General features: G+C 31.9%; 1 protein-coding gene across 3 annotated transcripts in view; it reads left to right on the plus strand.

Moving 5' to 3' along the window:
* Positions 1-19,851, plus strand: part of LOC148622038 (uncharacterized) — a 37,284-nt gene that overhangs the window by 11,924 nt on the left and 5,509 nt on the right. For all 3 annotated transcript variants that reach the window (XM_088571524.1, XM_088571523.1, XM_088571525.1), the window contains 18 exons: positions 787-2,305; positions 2,589-2,635; positions 3,748-8,434; positions 8,934-8,966; positions 9,398-9,470; positions 9,805-9,968; positions 10,365-10,678; positions 10,887-11,191; positions 11,454-11,525; positions 12,039-12,141; positions 12,979-13,131; positions 15,145-15,324; positions 16,216-16,366; positions 16,569-16,678; positions 17,271-17,387; positions 17,920-18,001; positions 18,910-19,006; positions 19,576-19,678. In XM_088571524.1, the coding sequence (XP_088427650.1) occupies positions 787-2,305; positions 2,589-2,635; positions 3,748-8,434; positions 8,934-8,966; positions 9,398-9,470; positions 9,805-9,968; positions 10,365-10,678; positions 10,887-11,191; positions 11,454-11,525; positions 12,039-12,141; positions 12,979-13,131; positions 15,145-15,324; positions 16,216-16,366; positions 16,569-16,678; positions 17,271-17,387; positions 17,920-18,001; positions 18,910-19,006; positions 19,576-19,678 (8,310 nt within the window). The remainder of the gene's footprint in view (positions 1-786; positions 2,306-2,588; positions 2,636-3,747; positions 8,435-8,933; positions 8,967-9,397; positions 9,471-9,804; positions 9,969-10,364; positions 10,679-10,886; positions 11,192-11,453; positions 11,526-12,038; positions 12,142-12,978; positions 13,132-15,144; positions 15,325-16,215; positions 16,367-16,568; positions 16,679-17,270; positions 17,388-17,919; positions 18,002-18,909; positions 19,007-19,575; positions 19,679-19,851) is intronic.

Below are 19,851 nucleotides of genomic sequence, written 5' to 3' on the forward strand. Positions count from 1 at the left end.
AATTAATATGTGAACATAAGTTCAGATCTTTACTTCTACTATTCAACTGCACATTTCATTTCATTTATGTTCTCCTAAAATTGAAAAAAATGGTAAAATTACGTAATTAATTTTGCTGTGATTCTTGTTACTTGTAACTTGGTACAGTAGATTCTACTGAATCAAATACCTATTGATTGCATAGGAGCTATTAATAAAAAAAAAAGAAAAAACATTTCACATCTTACAAGTGTGTAAAATTCCTCTTTATTTGCATACCATAATACCAAAAATGTAGTATTTCCTGGTAATTGCATAAATATTTTTCATAATTTACTCAAAAATGTATCTAAATGGGTAAAACAATAATACATCATTTAAATTTCTCAGTTTTCAAAAGAAATTTGTTTTTCCAACAATATCTTCCCTTTCCTTTGATTATATTACTAGGGCAAGAATCCAACAAGAGGAAAGAATGTATCCCTCTTTATCATTGGAAACATTAGGTATTTTCCCGTAAAATGACAATTTCTGTTAATGACATATTTCTGCTTATTGCATTTTTTTTTTTTTTGGACAAATAAGCTATGCCTTTAACAGGAATTCACTGAAATAGACTTGCTTCATTTTCTCGTATTCCCAATTTAATACTTGAACACATTTGAATGGTCCCTTGGAGTTCAAGCTGCCAAATTTTGAGTGTATTTCTTTTTACCTTACCGTACATATTTTTGCTGACTCATTGAATGTTTTCATTATGTGATAGAATTTGTTTGAAAGTTTAAAGCAAGCATTACCATGTTACAGGGGTTCTCAAGAAAATTGTTTTCACCTGATGACAGAGCTGGTGGAATTCATCAACTTCCTCATATAGTTGATTCACCTTCAATAAAAACTGAAAAGCACCAATTAGCAGCGGAGAATGATATGAACTTCAGTCCAAGCAAAGCTGTAAAAGAATTACATGTATGTGATGCATCTGGCAAAGAGACACTTCGTCAGTCTAATAAGAATGTATCTATTATTGTGAAAACTGACACATTAGAAGATGCTTTGTCAGATTTCTTTGATCCTCCTTCTAAAGCTGCAGGAAGAAGGAGGAGTGCACCATCATTTAGGAGTAATATTCCTGTGAACAAAAGGAAAAGGTTGAAATCATTAAGCCAAGGACAGGGTAATACTTCAGAAATTGATCTAGGATTAGCAAAAGATAATCTCAAAGATACTATAAACACTTACTGTGAAAAATCTAGTATAACCACATCTGAGCTTATCAATTCAGTAGAAAAGAGTTCAAGTGACATCAATTCAAGAAACACAGAAAACAAAACTGATACAGATTCAATATACATGGAAAATAATCCAGAAAAAATGGACAAAAAGGATGAGCATCAGCAATCATTAGGTGAGACAGATTTATCTATCGAAGATAGAAACTTTATATATATGAAAAATCTTGAAAAACCTTGTAGTTCAGGTCATCAGAAGAAAGGAGAGGACTTTAGAGACAGTGATTTGTTTTGTTCAACTCCTATAGATACATGTAGAATGACATACAAGTCTATTTTATCTACATCTAAGAAAAAGACACCAGCTTCTAAAAAGCAAGTTAGATTTGATGTGGTGGCTGAAGTAAAAAGTGATATAGAACATTGTAATGCAAGTGAGAATATTGCAAGTATAACTGAGGAAGGTAAGCAAAGCTTTGTAAATAGGAAAACTACATCAAATAATGAGACTGACAATACGAAGTTGAATAACAATCTTGTTAGTGAAGTAAAGTCAGGAGAAGAAAATGAAAAAGACCAGGAAGATTTGTTTTCACAAGTTTCTCCGTCTGCATTAGAGGAAATGTGCTTCATTTCTTCTGATAAAACTAACAGTTCTGAAGTAATTAAGTCTGTGTCATTATCGAGTAAAGTCATAAACAAAACAGCAGATGTTTTTACTGTCTTAGAACAAAATAAGACAAAAGACTCTTCCATTCTGACAGAATGTAATAGGTCAGTTCCTAAAAAAGATACAGCAACAAATGAAAAGAGAAACGTTACAGCTCAGAGAAAGCCATTGAAAAGGAAAATGTTCTTCTATCCTACATCATCTCAAATTAACACATCCTGTCCTAAATCTGTGTATGGATTCAAAGAGCAACAGAAAGATGTGGCTGTAGATGTAATGAATGACAATGTCCATAAAGTTCAAGATCATATTCACACAGCTGATAAACCAGTCCCTCCTGATATCATTGGCAGCACAAAAGCAGCTGAGGCTAAAGTTACACCTACTACAGACACCAGTAAATCAATACAGGGCTCCTGTTCATTAGGTAAAATGATTCAGATATAATTCTAAGGCATGCCAAATATCAAATACAATGTATTGATAATGGACAAAAGAGAATTATTAATGTCTTTGCACATACACAGAATACAAATGACTAGTGTAATAGAGAAATACAAAAGGGTCCTTTATACCATGAAAATAATGGTATGTGTTGCTACAGATGTTATCAAAGGTTCAGCAGTATAGTTTTGTCATGTGGATTGCTACAGCTGTTATGAAAGGCTTAGCAGTGTAGTTTTGTCACAAATGTACTATTTCCATTTCAGGATTCAAGAGATACAGTGATATGCTGCAGTGCAAAGTAAATTCTGAGGTATGATTTCTTTTAGTGTAGAATAATTATGTGGAAACATATTTCCAGCAAGTTGAGCAACTGTTTATAGTCTGGTCTCTGAGTGAAGGGTAATAACAAACTGATAAAATATAGGCAGTAGTCAGAAGGAAGGTCTGTAGACCAAATGCCAATATCAGAGTTAAAAAAAACTGAAAATTGGAAACCACCACTATGGTCCTGACTTGGTACATGCATTTCAAAATGAAAGGTTGGTTTACCTAGGTTTTATGGTGTGCTAAATTTCCCACTTCCATTACGGTTCATTTTTTCGGTATATTCCAACACACATGGGCAGCATTAAATTGCCACTACACCAAATTATTCTGTCATCAGAAATAAAATGAGAATGGATATGGTGAATATATCAAGGAGGTAACAACCCCTCTGAGATGAAAAAATGTCTGCTCAAGGCCACCCATGGGTCTTCAATGAACACTGAGAAAACCACAGGGCAAGCTCCTTACTACAGTAAAAACTATCAGATCAGTAAAAGATGAATATAGAATGTTAACTAGGCTTCCTGACGACAGAATAATTCGATCTTGTCACCAGTCAAAATGGGTAAAATCAGTAGTTAAAACAGATCAGAAAATGTGAACAATAAATTAGTGGAAATAGGGGAACTGAATTTTCACTACTTAAAGACAGTGTAATTCAGATCATCTTATGCCTCAGTAGTCAAATTCAAATTAATTATAGTAGTGTAACACCTTGCAAACAACCATTAGAGAATAAAATGTTTCCAGAGATGGACAAGTTGGCTGAACATTAGAGAAAAAAGTATCAAATATGTGTCAATAATCGAGACATAGAGAGATATAGAGACTAAATTCAAATACAGTGTAAATGATTCCTGTGTTTTCATTGTTTTTTTTGAGCTCTTGCATAAAAACATGAGACAAACTCAAAATCAAATCACCAGTACACATAATATTGGAAATCTCTATTCCTGTATTTACTTATCAGTCAAGGTACATGTAGAAGATTTACTTTGATAACTCAATTATTGATTAGAGTCAGTCTGAATCTTAATCCTGTGTTACATCCTATATGTTGTGTAATAATTGTGATATGATTTGGTCCTTTTATAGAATCATAACATTTCACCAGTACCTGCATCAACCCAGCAACAATCTGTTAGAGAGGACACATACAGCACTCCGAAATCAATCAGGAGAGATTCTTTAGACCTTAAGCGTAGAAGGATCTTGGCTTCAGATGTAGAACTTCTTGTTAAAACCCCAGTACATAAGTCTTCGTATTTGGAGAACTCTAAAGGAGCAACATGTGACAATCTATTACAGGATGTTGAATCTGATATGTTTGATGATGATTTACCAGATGATTCATTTGCCAGAGAAATCAGTATAGACACTACAATAGACAAATTGTCTTGTTCTAGTCTTAAAACTCCACACTCTTCATTTAACACAGACCTAAACAAATCACTTGGAAAGGAAGATAAAAATCTTAACTCTTGCTTATCAAAGGAAGTTCTGTCTGAAAACTTTGACAAGCAGTATGAATTGAGCCAATTCTGTGAAAACCAAGACAAGGTATGTTTGAATAATTCTGAAAAAGAGATCAAAAGCACTAAATCTGTTACAGATGGTAAATGCATATCAAAGGATGTTGTGGCTGAAACTTTTACCAAACAATTCATGTTTATTAATGATTGTAAAGAGAACATTCTTAGAGCAGTAAATGATAGAACTAAGAAATTAAATTCATGTCAGGACTTTAAGACTGCAGGTGGTTCTCCAGTGGATATTGCTCTTGACAAGTTTGCTAAGGCAGAAAAGTTGATGGATCCGGTAGATATTAATAAAACCATTAATTTTGCAGATGATTTTGTCCTCAGTCAGGAAGTTAGTGGAGATTCTTGTGAAATAAGACATCCTTTTTGTAAGCAGAAAAGTGGAACAAAAATACTTGATTTAGAAATTAAGGTAGATGATGAAAAAAATATCACTAAAACAATTTCTAATTGTAGAATTGTGAACAATAAGGTATGTGAAACATGTAATGATCCGGATAAGGAGAAAGAACCCAAACACAACAGACTTGAACTATCTTGTGGAAGTATGAAAGGAACCAGTGTCCCAGCTCCTAAAGTACAAAAAGAGGATGTCATTAAAGAATGTCAAAAAATGGAGAGTACAATTCATCCTGATAATAATATACTACCAAAGAATAACGAAAAACAGCATCAATTTCATGGTTTTGTCTCTGCTTCTGGTAATAAATTGAGTTTATCAACAGCCAGTCTTTCTAAAGCTCAAAAACTTATGAATGAAGTCATGACTGAGGAAGGCTTTAAAAGTTCTGAAAAGGACCAAAAGAAAGATGGTCCTGGATATAAAGCGTTGGAAGAAAAGAATAAATTAAAGAATGGAGAAAGTGATCTACAATCTTTAAGTTTGACAAATTTAAATATGTTAACTGGTTTCTCAACTGCATCTGAAAAAAATCTTAAACCAAATGTATCTAGTCTTGTTAAGGCTAATAAGCTGATGGAAGATAAACAATTAAATGGGCAAGTAGAAAATAATGAAGATGAAATTTTCACTGATAATGAGAATTTTTTGTCAGGGTCATGTTCAATATACTCAGAAAAAGGGTTAGTAAAGTGTGATGACACATGTAATAGTTCTAATGACTCCTCTACTAAACCAGGGAAAGGATTTAAACTATCTGAATCAAGACTTTCAAGAGATAAAACTTTAATGATAAATATGGAATCAGTGGGAAAAGGTGAAAGAAGTACCAATACTTTTCTTGGATTCTCATCTGCTTCTGGAAAAACCTTAAAATTGTCAGAAACAAGTCTTTCAAAAGCACAGAGACTACTGGAAGAGGCTTCAGCAGGTAGTGAGTGTACAGGTGTATCTGAGTTAGAGCGGTTCTCTACCGGTTCTGGCAATAGGCTTAGTAAATCAGATTTCAGCTTTTCAACTGCACAAATCTCAAAGGATACAAAGACACCTTGTTTAGATCTAGAAAGTTACAAACTTGGTGGATTTACAACTGCCTCTGGTAAAGATTTTAAACTATCTGAATCCAGTGTTGTGAAGGCACAAACTATTCTAAAGGAGTCCAATGAGAATGATTTTGAACATAACAATGTTGTTTGCCATGCATTTTCATCATCAGAAGAAAATCTTAAAACAACCAATTCAAGTTTAACTAAATCACAAACTATATTAAAGAATTCTGATCTTCTTGATTTGAATAATACAAACAACAGTATTGTTGGATTTGCAACTGCATCAGGAAAGGATCTTTTTCTGACTGATTCTGGCTTGTCTAAAGCTAAAAGCATTCTTAATGATGCTTCTGAAGATAACAATTTTGAAAGTATTGCTACAGCTGGATTTTCTAGTGCTTCTGGGAAGGACTTCCAGGTATCAAGTAAAAGTCTCTCTGAGACTTTAGGAATACTACAAGAAAATCAAAACTGTATCAAAGTTGAAAGGTCAGGGTCAGACAAAACTAAAAAGGACTTGTTTGAAGATATATTCAACAACTTGAGTGGTTGTGACATTTCTTCTGTGAGTAACTCTGCCAATAAAGACATTGAGCCAGTGTTGCAGCATGACCTGCCTCTAAAAGAACCTAGTAAGATATTCTCATCTATCAATCAGAAGAGTAAAAGAATTATTCAAGCAAAACCAACACAGTCATCAAGATTTCCTCCTGGAGCCAATGTCCCAAAAGGATTCAGACCTTTCAAACCACCAAAAATCATTGGCAAACCAAAAGAACCTTGTGTTGATAAAACAGGTAAAGATACTGAACAACAGATAGAAGTAACTACTGCTGAACCTTGCTTGAATGAAGGAAGTAATAGAAGTGAACTGAAGACAGAAGTAATGCAAATTAAACATGATTTGAAGAATGAAGTTATGACTGACAATTTTGATGGTACCTGTTTATATGATGTGTTTTCAGATGACATGTTACCATCACAGAAGTTTAGTCCTGAGTCAGGAAGACCATTGAAAAGAATAAAGCTTGATTCTGGGGAACATCATGTTCTAACAGTCAATACACACCCACAGATAATGGAAGAGAGTTATCAAAATAGTAAAGAATCTGTTGTTGGTGAGAAATCTGCTGTTGGAAATGTAGGTGATGGACAGGGTAGTAAATACCTGAATGTTGATCCTGACATTGACTTCAAGGGAGACAACTCTCTCTTTGCTTTAGAACAGATGATGGACCCTTCTAATGAGTTTACACAGGTTATGCTTGAAGATGATAATTTAAGTTTGAATGAGTTAAATAAAGAATATCAGCTATCAAGCAATTCAAGTTCTGTTCCTACAGTAAACAACCCATTCCAAAGTGCCTCTGGAACAGTTATAACAGTTTCTGAAAAAGCATTGAAACATTCAAGGAAAACAATGAATAATTTAGATTGTTACATAAAAATTAAAGGAGAGTACACATCAGAAAAACTGGAAGCAAGTGCATTACAGATAGTCCCAGATTTAACATCTGGTATAGAAAATGAATGTAGCAATATGATTAATAACTTAGCTTTGAAGAATATGAATCCATTTCAAAGTGCCTCTGGAAAAGCTATAGCAGTATCTGAAAAGGCTCTTTTACAAGCAAGAAAAACATTAAATGATGAAGAACCGAAGACTGATTTAACTTTTGAAGATAATGACTTTAATATTGATGAAAAAACACTTGTCTTAACTAATAGATATATGAATGGAGATGTTCAATCACCCACACCAAAGGACAAAACTTTTCAGGAACCAATTTTTAGCAATACATGTCCATTTCAGTGTGCATCTGGGAAGAATATCACTATTTCTGATAATGCACTCCAACAGGCAAGGAAGTCTCTCAATGATAGTGATTACAGTTCTGATATTACACTGAGTAATGTAACTTCTTCGACCCTACATACAACATTCACAAGTGGTTATTCTTCATTTGATGATAATTTGAAACAGGAGAATGCTTTATTATTGAACAATCCATTTAAAAGTGCATCAGGTGATTCTGTAACTGTTTCTGAAATTGCTTTAAATAAAGCTAGGCAGACTTCATGTGAAAATGATTTCACTCCAAAAGTCTTGTTTAAAAGTGCATCTGGGAAAAATGTTGAAGTTTCAGACAATGCACTCAAGCAAGTGAGTCAATCATTAAATTCTGGACAAAAATCATCCCATGTTGACTTTGGAAAAACTGTTACTATATCAGATAATATACCCAATGTTATAAGAAAGGAAAGCTCTAACCCTTTCCAAAGTGAATCAGATAAAAGTGTCAATTTTCCTGAAGAATCATTACAGCGTGCCAGAGAAAAACTAGGAGGTGAAACTCTACATATTGGTTTTAAACCTCAACCTAGTTTCAAGGACACCAGTGTTAGTCTGACAAATCCATTTCAATGTGCTTCTGGTAGAAGTGTTAAAATTTCTGAACAGTCTTTGCAACAGGCAAGAGAAATGTTTGATGAAGACTCATCACCTGTTTCCACTAAAACTGTAAAGGAAAACAAAGATGTCATTTTCAGTAACAATTCTTCCAATCAATTTCAAATTGCTTCAGGTAGAACTGTACAGGTTTCAGAATCTTCTTTACAAAAGGCCAGAGAAACCTTGAGTGATGACAAAACACCAGAAAAAATGGTAAATTGTGAAAACATCGGAACAAAAAGGAAGAGGTCTGATTTCGAAGATGACTTTGATGTTCCATTTGAACTACTTGAACAGATGGAGATGCATGAAAAGAAACTGAAATTGGAACAAAATACAGGTATTTTTTTTTTCAAGGCAGTATGATCTGCTTACATTGCACTTTCTGTAATTACAGTAAGTAAAGCAATTAATATTAGCGAATAGAGTTGATCTTCTCTTTATTAAATGACTAATACCTGATGAACTGCCTTAGTTAGTTAACTGAGAAGTAGATTTTGACTTTTGATCAGACATAATTTCAAATATCTGTGGAATAAAAAAATTGTTAAAGAAGTCCTTCTGAAATGCTCAGTTAAATACCAAGGGGAGTTGATTCAGGAAATGGTCACTCAATCAAGCCAAGACCATTTGTATCTCTTGAAGTTAATCATTTTACTCGCTGTACAATACCCTTTCAAAACAGTAACACATCAAATTGAACACAATTCAGAAATATTTTCCACTATTGATATATTAAATAAGAGATTTATATAGAAATCCACCATTTTTTGTCATGGTTTATCCATTGAAAAAAGGAACGTAATATATTAAAATGAACACATTTCTATATTTTGCAGGTGGAAAGAAGCCACTGTCAACCCTGCCAGAAGGTAATTAATATGGTTGAAACTTAATGCATATGTTTTGACAATCATACATACAGCAAACAAAACAAAACAAGACAAAAAAAAAACAAGCATAAGATATAATTATGAGAACAAAGACACCAGAGGGAAATTATTGTTATGTTATACTTGTTTAGCTGTGTTGTGCTTGATAAGTACTCTTAAAAGTTCAGGATTTTTTATTGAGAATATAGGAATTTTCATGTCCATCCACTCACCAGTTGATACTTATTTTAAAAAGATCCTATCAAAGATTCTTAACACAATGGTGCAGACAATTAAATACATGTCAAATTGGATTATGGTAGATATTTGATGTATGGTCAAGAGATAAAGTATTAAATTGGGGATGTGTGGGATGACTGTGAAAAGCAGATCAACCTTCTTTAGTAAACTTCACTAACAAATCATTCTAGATTACAGTAGAGATAGAACAGTTCCAGGATTCTCCCCGAAACCATTAAGGAGTACATCATCCACAAAACAGAAGTAGGTGAAACAATTTAATTTTCTTTAGTTATGATTATAATGTAATTTATATGTACTGTAAATACTTGCCGTCCTTATAATGCATTTCTTGACACCTTAAAAAAATGGAAATATACGATAATTTAAAAAGTTAAATTTGTTTTTATACTTGAATTTTATGAAATGACTTTACAAACTTTAGCTTACATTAAGCTTTATGGAATTAACACATTTTAGCTGTTTCTATGCTTCATCCAAATATCTATATAAAAGCAACATGTTTTATAGGTATTTATTTTGCAAAATACCTCAATTGTCCAAAGGTCTGTTCAACTAATGAATACTTTGTTGACAGAAATGAAAACATTCCCTGTCAAACACCTACATTTGTACCCAAATCTACATTCCATACTCCATACAAGTCATCTATAGTGGAACCTGTCAGTGTAACTGAGAAGAAAGTCAAACAAGCCATTCCTGTATTCATTCCTAAAAGTTCTACTGCATTACATCCCAGAGGTACTTTGATAAATTGGATAAAGACATCATAGTTTTCTGTCATATCTGAATTATGAATAAATCTTGTTTCATTTCATTTGGTCAGTTGATTTTTAAGCTATGTGATTTTTATGTTTGCTTGTAAGTATTTATGTAGTGAAGATTATTTATAAGATATTTTTTTTTTATGTAACTATATCGTATGTTAAATTAGGTACAAATAGACTCTTACTCATACTTTCAAATAATCACAAATGATCAATATTGTCTAGTAGCTAACAGTAATGATATGTGAATGTTTAGGAAGTGTTACTATTATATGTACTGAAACTGTTGTTTCTTGATGCCATTTATAACCATTGCATTTCAGTATGTTAGATTAATGTTCTATAAAAAATAGTTATCATTAAATTTCAGATTCCAACAGCACCAATAGTATGCAGCTAAATTCTACTGATGGCAAAATACAGTATTCTATAAATCAAAAGTCCAGTGTGCACAAACATGTAAACAGTGCAGCTATAAGGGATGACAGTCAAAGTAATCAGATTGGTTCGTTTACAGTCAATGAGAATACTGTACAATCCATTAGGAAAGCAAGACATCTACAGGAAGAAAGAATAAAGGCGAAAACAAAGAAGAAAGTACAGCCTGTAGAAGGAAGATTATATCAGATGAAGCAAAGACAGGGGAGGTTAAAGATAAAGAATGTGATATCTTGGCAGAACCAGGTTATGAATGTTACTAGGATTGTTTTGATAGTAGATTTATTGTGGCAGTTTGAAAATTGACCTATATGCAATTTCAGCCATTTACCTGAAGGTGTATATTATCTATTACTAACCCTGAAACATTTTTTTTTTTCATAAATAGCCTTTCCTTCAACACAAGACTGTATGCATAAAATTGTATGTTGATCTAATTGTTTATTTTTTTTAGGAATCACTTATCCATGTATATCCATCAACTAAACAGGTGAGATGTGGAAATGCTAGTCAACACAAGTTCTATCTTCCTGATTTCTATGGTAAACAGATCCACAGTATCATCGTAGGAGATGGAGCTATTCTGATACCTGATGATAAAGGTTATGTAGGGAAACAGGAGTTCTACCAAGCTTTTCTTACTCTTGATGGTGTTGACAGTAACTTGATAGATGAGAAATGGTTTAACAACCACTACAGATGGGTGGTGTGGAAATTGGCTGCTTATGAAGTCAGCTGTCCTCAGATTTTTGCTGGCCGGTAAAATAGTTTATAATTATACTTGAATTACACATCTCAAGTGTTAAGTTTGTTTACATGTGCAGAATTAAAATATGAAACATATAAGGAATTGCAGGTTTGAACAAACAAATTCAATGTATGTATTTGCATTAATAAATCTTGTCCAATTTTTCTTAAACTCGACAGAATTGGTTACAACATAGTGTTTAAATAATTTGGGCTTTTGTCAAATCAAATAAATAAATAAATCAACTGCTAACTTTCCTTGATGATTTTGTAGATGTTTGACACCTGAGGTTGTGATGTTGCAGATGAAATACCGATATGACAGAGAAATTGACAAGTGTCAAAGGTATCTAAAATTTGTCTGATAATAATGTAAACAAGCAGTACATGTATTTATTCATCTTTGATTTAAAATATCATGAGATGAAAGAATTGAAGTTTCAAAATACCTGTATAAACTTTTGTAAGTTATGACTGCAAAGGTTTCTAACAATGAACGAATGTAATATAATCTATAAAAAAAAGACATTTATATACATGTATCAAGATGGCTATCAACACTTGGTATAACCTAACTGATCCCTTTTAAAATAACAAAATGTATGACTTCAGACATATATGTTCTGTACATAATCTGTTCTTTGGTTATATCTTGTGCATCATATTTTTGGTATTGTTTCTTCAAAAATAAAAAAAAAACAAAACACTGTTTCCTGCAAAATGCATATTATTGTAAATAATAAAGTGTGGTAAATTACGTCAATATTAACTCTATGTACATGTATTTTTGAATTAAACTCTATATTTTGACTTGTTGGACAACTTAACTGTCAGTGTACCCTTACCTAACTTTCTGCAGGTCAGCAATAATGAAGATTTGTGAAAGAGATGATACTCCAACTAAAAGAATGGTGTTATGTGTGTCTAGTATTGAGCTAAATTCTTCTAGAAAAGAACCAAAAGTATGCTTTTATGAGTATTAAATATATATTGAATTAAGTATCTGTCTTTGTAAGAATCATGCAAAATCTGAAAAATGTGATACACCTCAAAAAAGGCTACATATTTTTATTTTTGTAATTAAGTTGTTTTATGGGTCTATACTATGAAATGTGTAATTATTCATTCAAATCTGCCTGCTCTTAGGAGATAATCGACATTAAAAATACAGTAGATTCTATTGTATTTGAGCACCATTTACAGAGTTATCTCCCTTAATTTTGAAATCTACAGTGCATTCTATATAATTTTTATCTCCTAAGAACACAGGTTATATGAAAAACCAAATGTTTATTTCTGTTTACCATGACATTTCGAACAAAATATCAAAAATAAAAATATGTCAGCTTTTTACCCATGAATCACATTTTGCATGATCTTTAGCTGGGGTGCTACTTAAAGATTTTACTTGAGTATGAAATTTGATGTTTAATCATTTTGATTGTGAAAAAAGTCATACAAGTAATTTTTTTGTTAAATAGTGTTTACCATTTGTTTAATCATACCAATCAATATTATGTTTGTGTTTTATGGTCCAAATGTCAGACGTATTTACTTTTGCGGAATCTTCTTAGTTTGTACAAATTATACTTCTCTCCATTGTTCCCATGATAAAAAAAACCCACAAAATTCAGGATTTACTGATCATCTTTATACATGTAAAATATGCTAAAAAAATATGGATAATCATGAAGTAGCATAAACATTGAAAATGTTATCAAAAATGTACCATGTATGAAATAGTTAGGGTTAGCCAATCAAAATTTTGAGATTACAATTAAAATTTGACTTCTATTCAGATAACATTGACAGATGGATGGTATAGTATCAATACAGATGTTGATGGACCATTGACCACCTTGATCAACAAGGGAAAAATACAAGTTGGACAAAAACTTTGTGTGTCAGGGGCAGAACTTGTTGGCACTCAAAATGCATGTCCTCCACTTGAGGTAAACTTTTTAAAATATAGTATTTTAATACAGTAATCTATTTTTATATGCCTTTACTTTAAAAAGACTTCTCATTTTCAAAATTTGGACTAGATAACATTTCATTGTGTCTGTCTCAACTTTTCACTAAAATATATTAGATAAATACAGAAGAATACTTTCATATTGCAATTTTACCCATTCAAGTGAAAATGTACTGTATATACTTGCCTATAAGTCTGATTTATGGGACTAAATTTTTAACTGCTGGGAATGGTTCCGACTTATAGACAAGATTTAGTTAATGAACTAAAATTTTCAGCTTGAAAATGTCAAAAGCATGATAATTGACATGAGCGTGACACCAACATTGAACAGCCAGGCGAGCACTGTTTACGCCAATGTTTAAATTGTAAACGTTGGTTTAGGAAGACTCTTCATCTTCTACCTTTTACAGCTAAAATATGATGCAGTAAAAGAATATTTACTGTTTAGTCTTTATTTTGCCACAATACTGGCCTTTAAAGATTTTATTCCTACTTCTCATTCATCCATTTTGTGTATTGATTTTTACCTGTGTACACTCATATAGCTAAAGACCTAAAGGTGTAATAGAAACATGACACAATAACGTACCATAATTCATGACAAAAGTAATCAATATTTTAGTTGGTAATGGCAATTCTTCTAATGAATTTCATTTTCTTTATGATAAAACCTCTTAACTTACTGAAATATCTTCAGAAATCAGTTGTTAGAGTATCATAAACTTTCTGTTTTATTCTTTATTGTTACTGTAGTTATGATGTTAATTTGGATATTGGCAAGGGTCCGGAAATTTTGACAGCCCATGCTGGACATTTTATCAAACTGCAGCAGACATTTTTGTTAGTCTTTTACATGCTCAGACCGAAAATAAACATTAAAAAACATTTGTATGTAGTTATTTTAAGTTAAATATTGGAAAGTGTGTTATTTCATTACATACTCTGTCTTTTACAGAATATCAGAGCGTGTGAACAAGTTCGGTTTCGATCACATGTGGCCATTCTAACATTTAAGCAAAACATTGTATCTCTCAGACTTTTTCATCACAAAGGCAAACAGCCGAAAACTTCCGAGTGGTAAAAAAAATGTTGATTATTTATAAAAGAAAATCGCAAACACATTTTGTATATTGATTTAAATGGTCTGTTGACTTCTGTGTTAAAACGATTCAATTGACGAATTAATAATTACAAACTATGACTGATTCATAGTTTCAGTTCCATGTGCTTTTGTTACCTCTGAAAGATTGGTAGGAAAATGATTGATGGACATCTCAATCTTTTCCTTAATAAATCAAGTAATAAATGTATGGAAATTGTCTGAGTCACTTCAATTAATTCGTTTACGCAATGGGGCTGCATGTGTACCGTTAATTCAATTATGCAATCATCTAATCAGTTACAGGTAAATCACAGTCACAGGTGGCTGCACATCGGCTAAAATTGACACACACCTGTCAATTTATTTCCAATAAACAATTAGGAGACTGGTAGACAGGATGTTTATACACTAACAAAACCACACAGACTGTAATTCATAAGGGTTGACAATTTTTTATGTCCGATATTGGAAAATTGTTGTTGGTCATTTGCAAAATTTGTTGGTCAATGACAGGCATTTTTTACCGTTTCAGGATCCATGGTTTTACCATAATTAGAATGAATGAAAAAATGGCCATATCAAAACAATCCACATGGCTTGTCAAAAATTTAATTAATTATTACTATTAAAACAACTCTGGCTTGTAATTATTTATTTTAACATTTATTTAATTTATCAAAACAAACAGGTATACTCTTTGTATTAAAGAATGTTAACAATGCAGCTGTCAGAAATCCGTCTGACTTATAAGCAGGTCAAGGCTAGGTTCCAGAAATTTTGGACTGTGAAGGGGTCCAAGTCATAGGTGGATCAACTTATACTCGAGTATACACGGTACTTGAGCAATTATTATATGTTTTGAAGCTAAAATCTATTTTTTGACAGGCACCGGAGTCATTAGTATTGAAGTTGTGTTGTAATTCTACCAGACCTGCTCCTTGTGATGCTAGATTGGGGTATCAGACTGATCATACCCCTCTGTGTATACCCCTATCATCAGTGCATGGTGAAGGGGGGCTAATAGGATGTCTAGATGTAGTTGTTGTGAGGAAATACCCTACAATGGTAAGATTCCTGGAGATGTGTACTGCAAGTATTTTTATACATTTTTATTTTGGATTTTTTTTTTTCTGAATGTTGGTGAACAAAACTTTTGACATTGTTGCAAAATGAAGCTTGCTATTATTTATAGAAATATAATAGTCTTTTAGGTGTCTAATTCCTTTTTGTACTCTACCACATGTAGTGGTGAAGTATTATGTGATACCCTCCAAAAAGTTGTGTGTAAGTCTGTTTTCTTATGCCCCTATGGTTTCCAGATGATAACTTTAAGAACAGGTCAATGAATTTTTTAAAACTTTGAACAGTTGTTAAGTACTATAAAATACAGGTTAATATTAATTCTTAGCAAAATCCAAAGTGTAGTTTTGGAGTCAGGCCATTTTGAACTTTTTGTCGTCCCCTTTTTTCCACCATTATGTGCAGGGTATCACTTAATGTTCCTTTAAATGCCCAGTTTTTTGCTACTGAAACTTATTTTTTTCTGAATAGGTCCTCCTTAGACATATTGGCTTCTTCATGCTATGCTTTTTTTTTGCTTTTTAGTTTCATTGATTATATTTGATGATTAAAAAGCATGAAATACATTGTATGTTAACTTTGTATTTTTCAGTTGGAGTAATTTACTTTATCTACTATACTGTATCACACTTCTAGTGTTATGTTTACTGTTATACTCTCCGTGAATGTATATATGTACATATTTTCTTTAAGTTTACATTATGTTGATAAATAACATGTATTGGAGACTTTTTTCATTTTTGCCCTCACCAAAAACCTAATGAAAAAAAAATATGTTGGGCATAGCCTTAGGTTCATAAAACTAATCTCACTTATATATATATACATTATATTATTAGATTTACATTTGTAATACAGATTATTATTTAATTTCAGTTCATGGAGAAGTTACCAGCTGGAGGTTGTGTTTTTAGAACACAGACTGCTGAGGAAAAATATAAACAGACATTCCAACAAATCAAACAAGAAAAGATGGAGAAATTATACATACAAATGGAGAAAGAACAAGAAAAAAATGTATCAGAAGGTTAGTCATGAATTCTAATATGACATCGTTAAAAAGCTTTGAAGCCTCAATCCTGGTTGATTTTTATTGCAAATATGAGTAGCACACATTTGAATGAGCTTTGTATGTGTCTGCATAAATTGTGTACCTTCCACAATTTTTTTTTAATCCTGTAAGCAAAGTGTGTATATCAAGCACTGTTATCATTATTTTTTTTTCACAGAGAAAATTGTAACAAGAAAGAAGTGGACAAGTAAAGAGATTGAAAGTCTAAGTACTGGGGAGGAAATTTATGAAGCCATTAACACAGCAAAGTATCCTGATGATGTCCAGGTATTTGAAAGTTTATCATGGGATAACTTGTCTCTAAGCTATATTTATATGCCCATCTTGTGGTATACCTCATTCAGTCCAACCATCTGTTCAGTTGTGGTAAGGATGTTGAACTATCACTTAAAACAAAGTTTTTGGTAATTATTTTGATAGTATGATTGAATGGAAGGAAGTTCTCTATTATGTTCCATGTTTTCATGATGTTGGACATTAAAAAAGGGATTTTATGCTGCAGTTTCTTAAGCAACTGTTTTGTCTCCTGAAAAAGTTGGCATTTTTACAATTTAATTGATATTTGCATTTGCACATTTATTTTCTAACATACGTGTATTTATAGTGATTTATGAGAATTCATTTTGATATTTGAATTATAAAACCAAAAGTTATTCTTCAATCTATAAGATTAAATATGATTTTTCCAGGCACTTACATGTGAAATAGGTCCAACCTGAAGTTTGAGTATGTAAGACCGTTTCAAAATCAAATATATGCAACAGAGATACTAACCTAGATTAAACATGCATTATTATTTTACCGAAAAATTCTGGTAACTCTTTGTAGACGACTTATGTCTTGTCATAATATGTTTAAGATGAATTTAAGCACTGTCCAGTTAGAACTATTAATGAAATACCAAAGAGCTTTACAAGAGGAGAAAAGACAGAAAATGAATTCTAAATTTCAGAAAGCATGGAGTGAAGGTGAACAGGTATGTACATGTACATGAATGAGTGTTTTGTAATTTATCTAGGGAGATTGGTATATTTACTGTCAAAATTTACTTACATTTTCCAATCTTGCATGGAAGTTAACAGGCTCTGAGCCAGAAATTTTGTAGGTGGTCTGGAAGGGATTATTCAGAAAAAAATATCCAGACTCTGATTGTGCTTAATTGATTTTATGTATGTTTTTCAAAATAAAAGTTGGTCATATCCCCTACCCCCTGGTCACACGCCTGTACTCAGTTTCACAAATGAGTGTAAGTATAAATCTATTGTTAGTTTCAATGTCACTAAAATTTGTCATTGTTCTCCCAGAACTTACTATCAATTTTACACTGGACTTTTTTTAAATCAACCGCTGGTTAATTAAATCTGTATTACAGACATGGAACTTACTTATAAAGTATTTCTTTCCAAATGACAATTATTGAAGGAAAGACACTGAAAATGATTCAAAAGGGATAACTACTAGTATGACTGTAAAATTCTGAGAAAGTTTAAACAATGTCTTTATTGCAGAATATGAAAGACAGGATAGTTGTTCCCTTGATGAAGCTGAGAGTTGTTGGGTGTTGTAGGAAGGATTCTGATAACCAAAGCTGTAAGGAAATATCTTTACTTGCCTCTGGGAGCTATACTGCAATCACTAAGTTTGTTCACTTGTCTTTTCAATTGTTGGTCATTTTTTTCTTATCCCATACCTTTCAGATTGATTTTAATATACATGTAAATCATGATGAGTAATACCTCTTGAATATTATTGTTCAAACTCCAACTTCCTGTTTGATGGTACTTAGGCTCTTATTTTGCATACAATTTTATGGTACATGTTGTGAATTTTTTGGGGGAAGTTTTACCTATACTTGGCGTCAGTTCGAGCCCATTTTCGATTTAATCATAATTTTCTTCATTCGTTCTTTTATCCAGGCAGAATTGTCTTTCAATTTATTCGTTAAGAGTTTCTCAGTTTACAAAAACCAAACATCAGAACTTATGATTGATATGCACAATCAAAAAATATTTTATAAGTCCTTACAAGAAATTCCATTGTAATTCAGCAATTTTTGTTGCCAAGTGCCAGTTTTTGACAAAATACTGATAATTGAATTTTTTAATTTTCATGTTGACCAAATTTAAATTCTTACAAATTTGAAAATAAACAATTAATTAGTAGGAACGATAACCTTCAGAAGAATTTTGGACACAAAGTAAGACAATTAATCTTTGTTTTCGTCAAACTACCAACAACCGAAAATTGTCTTGGTAACAAAGTCATGGTTGATTTGACAATATAAACATAGTAATTTGGATTTAAAATGTCATCAGATTTGAACAATTCACATTTTACAGAGAAACTGTTTTGTTATATGTATGAGAAAGTTGTTAAACGTATTTAAATATCGGTAGGTGTCAATATATAAAACTGCAGACCAATTTTTATTTAAAATTTTAAAAATTGTTATATATGTGACGCTGAGTGTACATGTGCCATTTTTTTTTTTTTTTTAGCATACTTACTGACAATATGGAGACCATCTTCAGGTCATTATGATTTACAGGAAGGCAAGAGATATAAAATCTATAGTCTGACTTCTTCTTCTCCAAGGTAAGGTCATAAAGACTTTTGCCTGTATTACATTTCAATTATACATATATATATATGTACCTGTATATATATATTTTCTGCCTTTTAAAACAGATATAATGACATTTGTCTTTATTGTTCTACATGGGTTGAGTTAACTCAGAGCCTTTTTGAGGGATTTTATTTTTATTTTGTTTAATGTTTGTCATGATTTTTCAATGTTTTGTGTGATTTGTTTTTGTTTCAAAGTTATTCTTCAAATGCCCCAAAAACTTCCTTATCAAGTGCTTAAGACTGGTGTTAATTACTCATAATTGTATTGTGTTGATGCATGGTTCATCTTTTCATCTACAACAAAGCTTCAGTTACAAAATTCTTACTTTTTACATGGTAGAACATCTTATATTGGTAAATTTTTTTCTTATATTTTGATAGACTCTATCTTCCTGTTTAAAGAATAATTCTAAACAAATTTAAATTTTCTTAGATGAACATTTCATACAACCTCATAGATATGTGTATCATGGTACATACACTGTAAATACACCAATTATTGCATCATTATTAAGACAACTGTTTTTATATTCCAGACCTGGATCCAGTGGTATACCATTGACAGCTACTAAGCAAACTCAGTTTAAACCTTTATCTTTAGATGACAACATATTGGATATAATATATGAATCAAGGGAGGTCAGTATGTTACAATCTTAATCTAAATATTGTGAGGTGGTGAATACATGTTAACCTGTAGATAATTCAAGGCTTGTTGTTTTATATAAGTTGTTGGTGTCATTAATTTTTGCACGTTTACTTTTTTTTTTTTTTTTCATTCACATGATTTGAGTACATGCATTTAGGTCTTA

Source organism: Perna viridis, chromosome 3 (assembly GCF_037379345.1).
Source record: "Perna viridis isolate PV_CMFRI_1.1 ecotype Kerala chromosome 3, ASM3737934v1, whole genome shotgun sequence".
Lineage (NCBI taxonomy): Eukaryota > Metazoa > Mollusca > Bivalvia > Mytilida > Mytilidae > Perna > Perna viridis.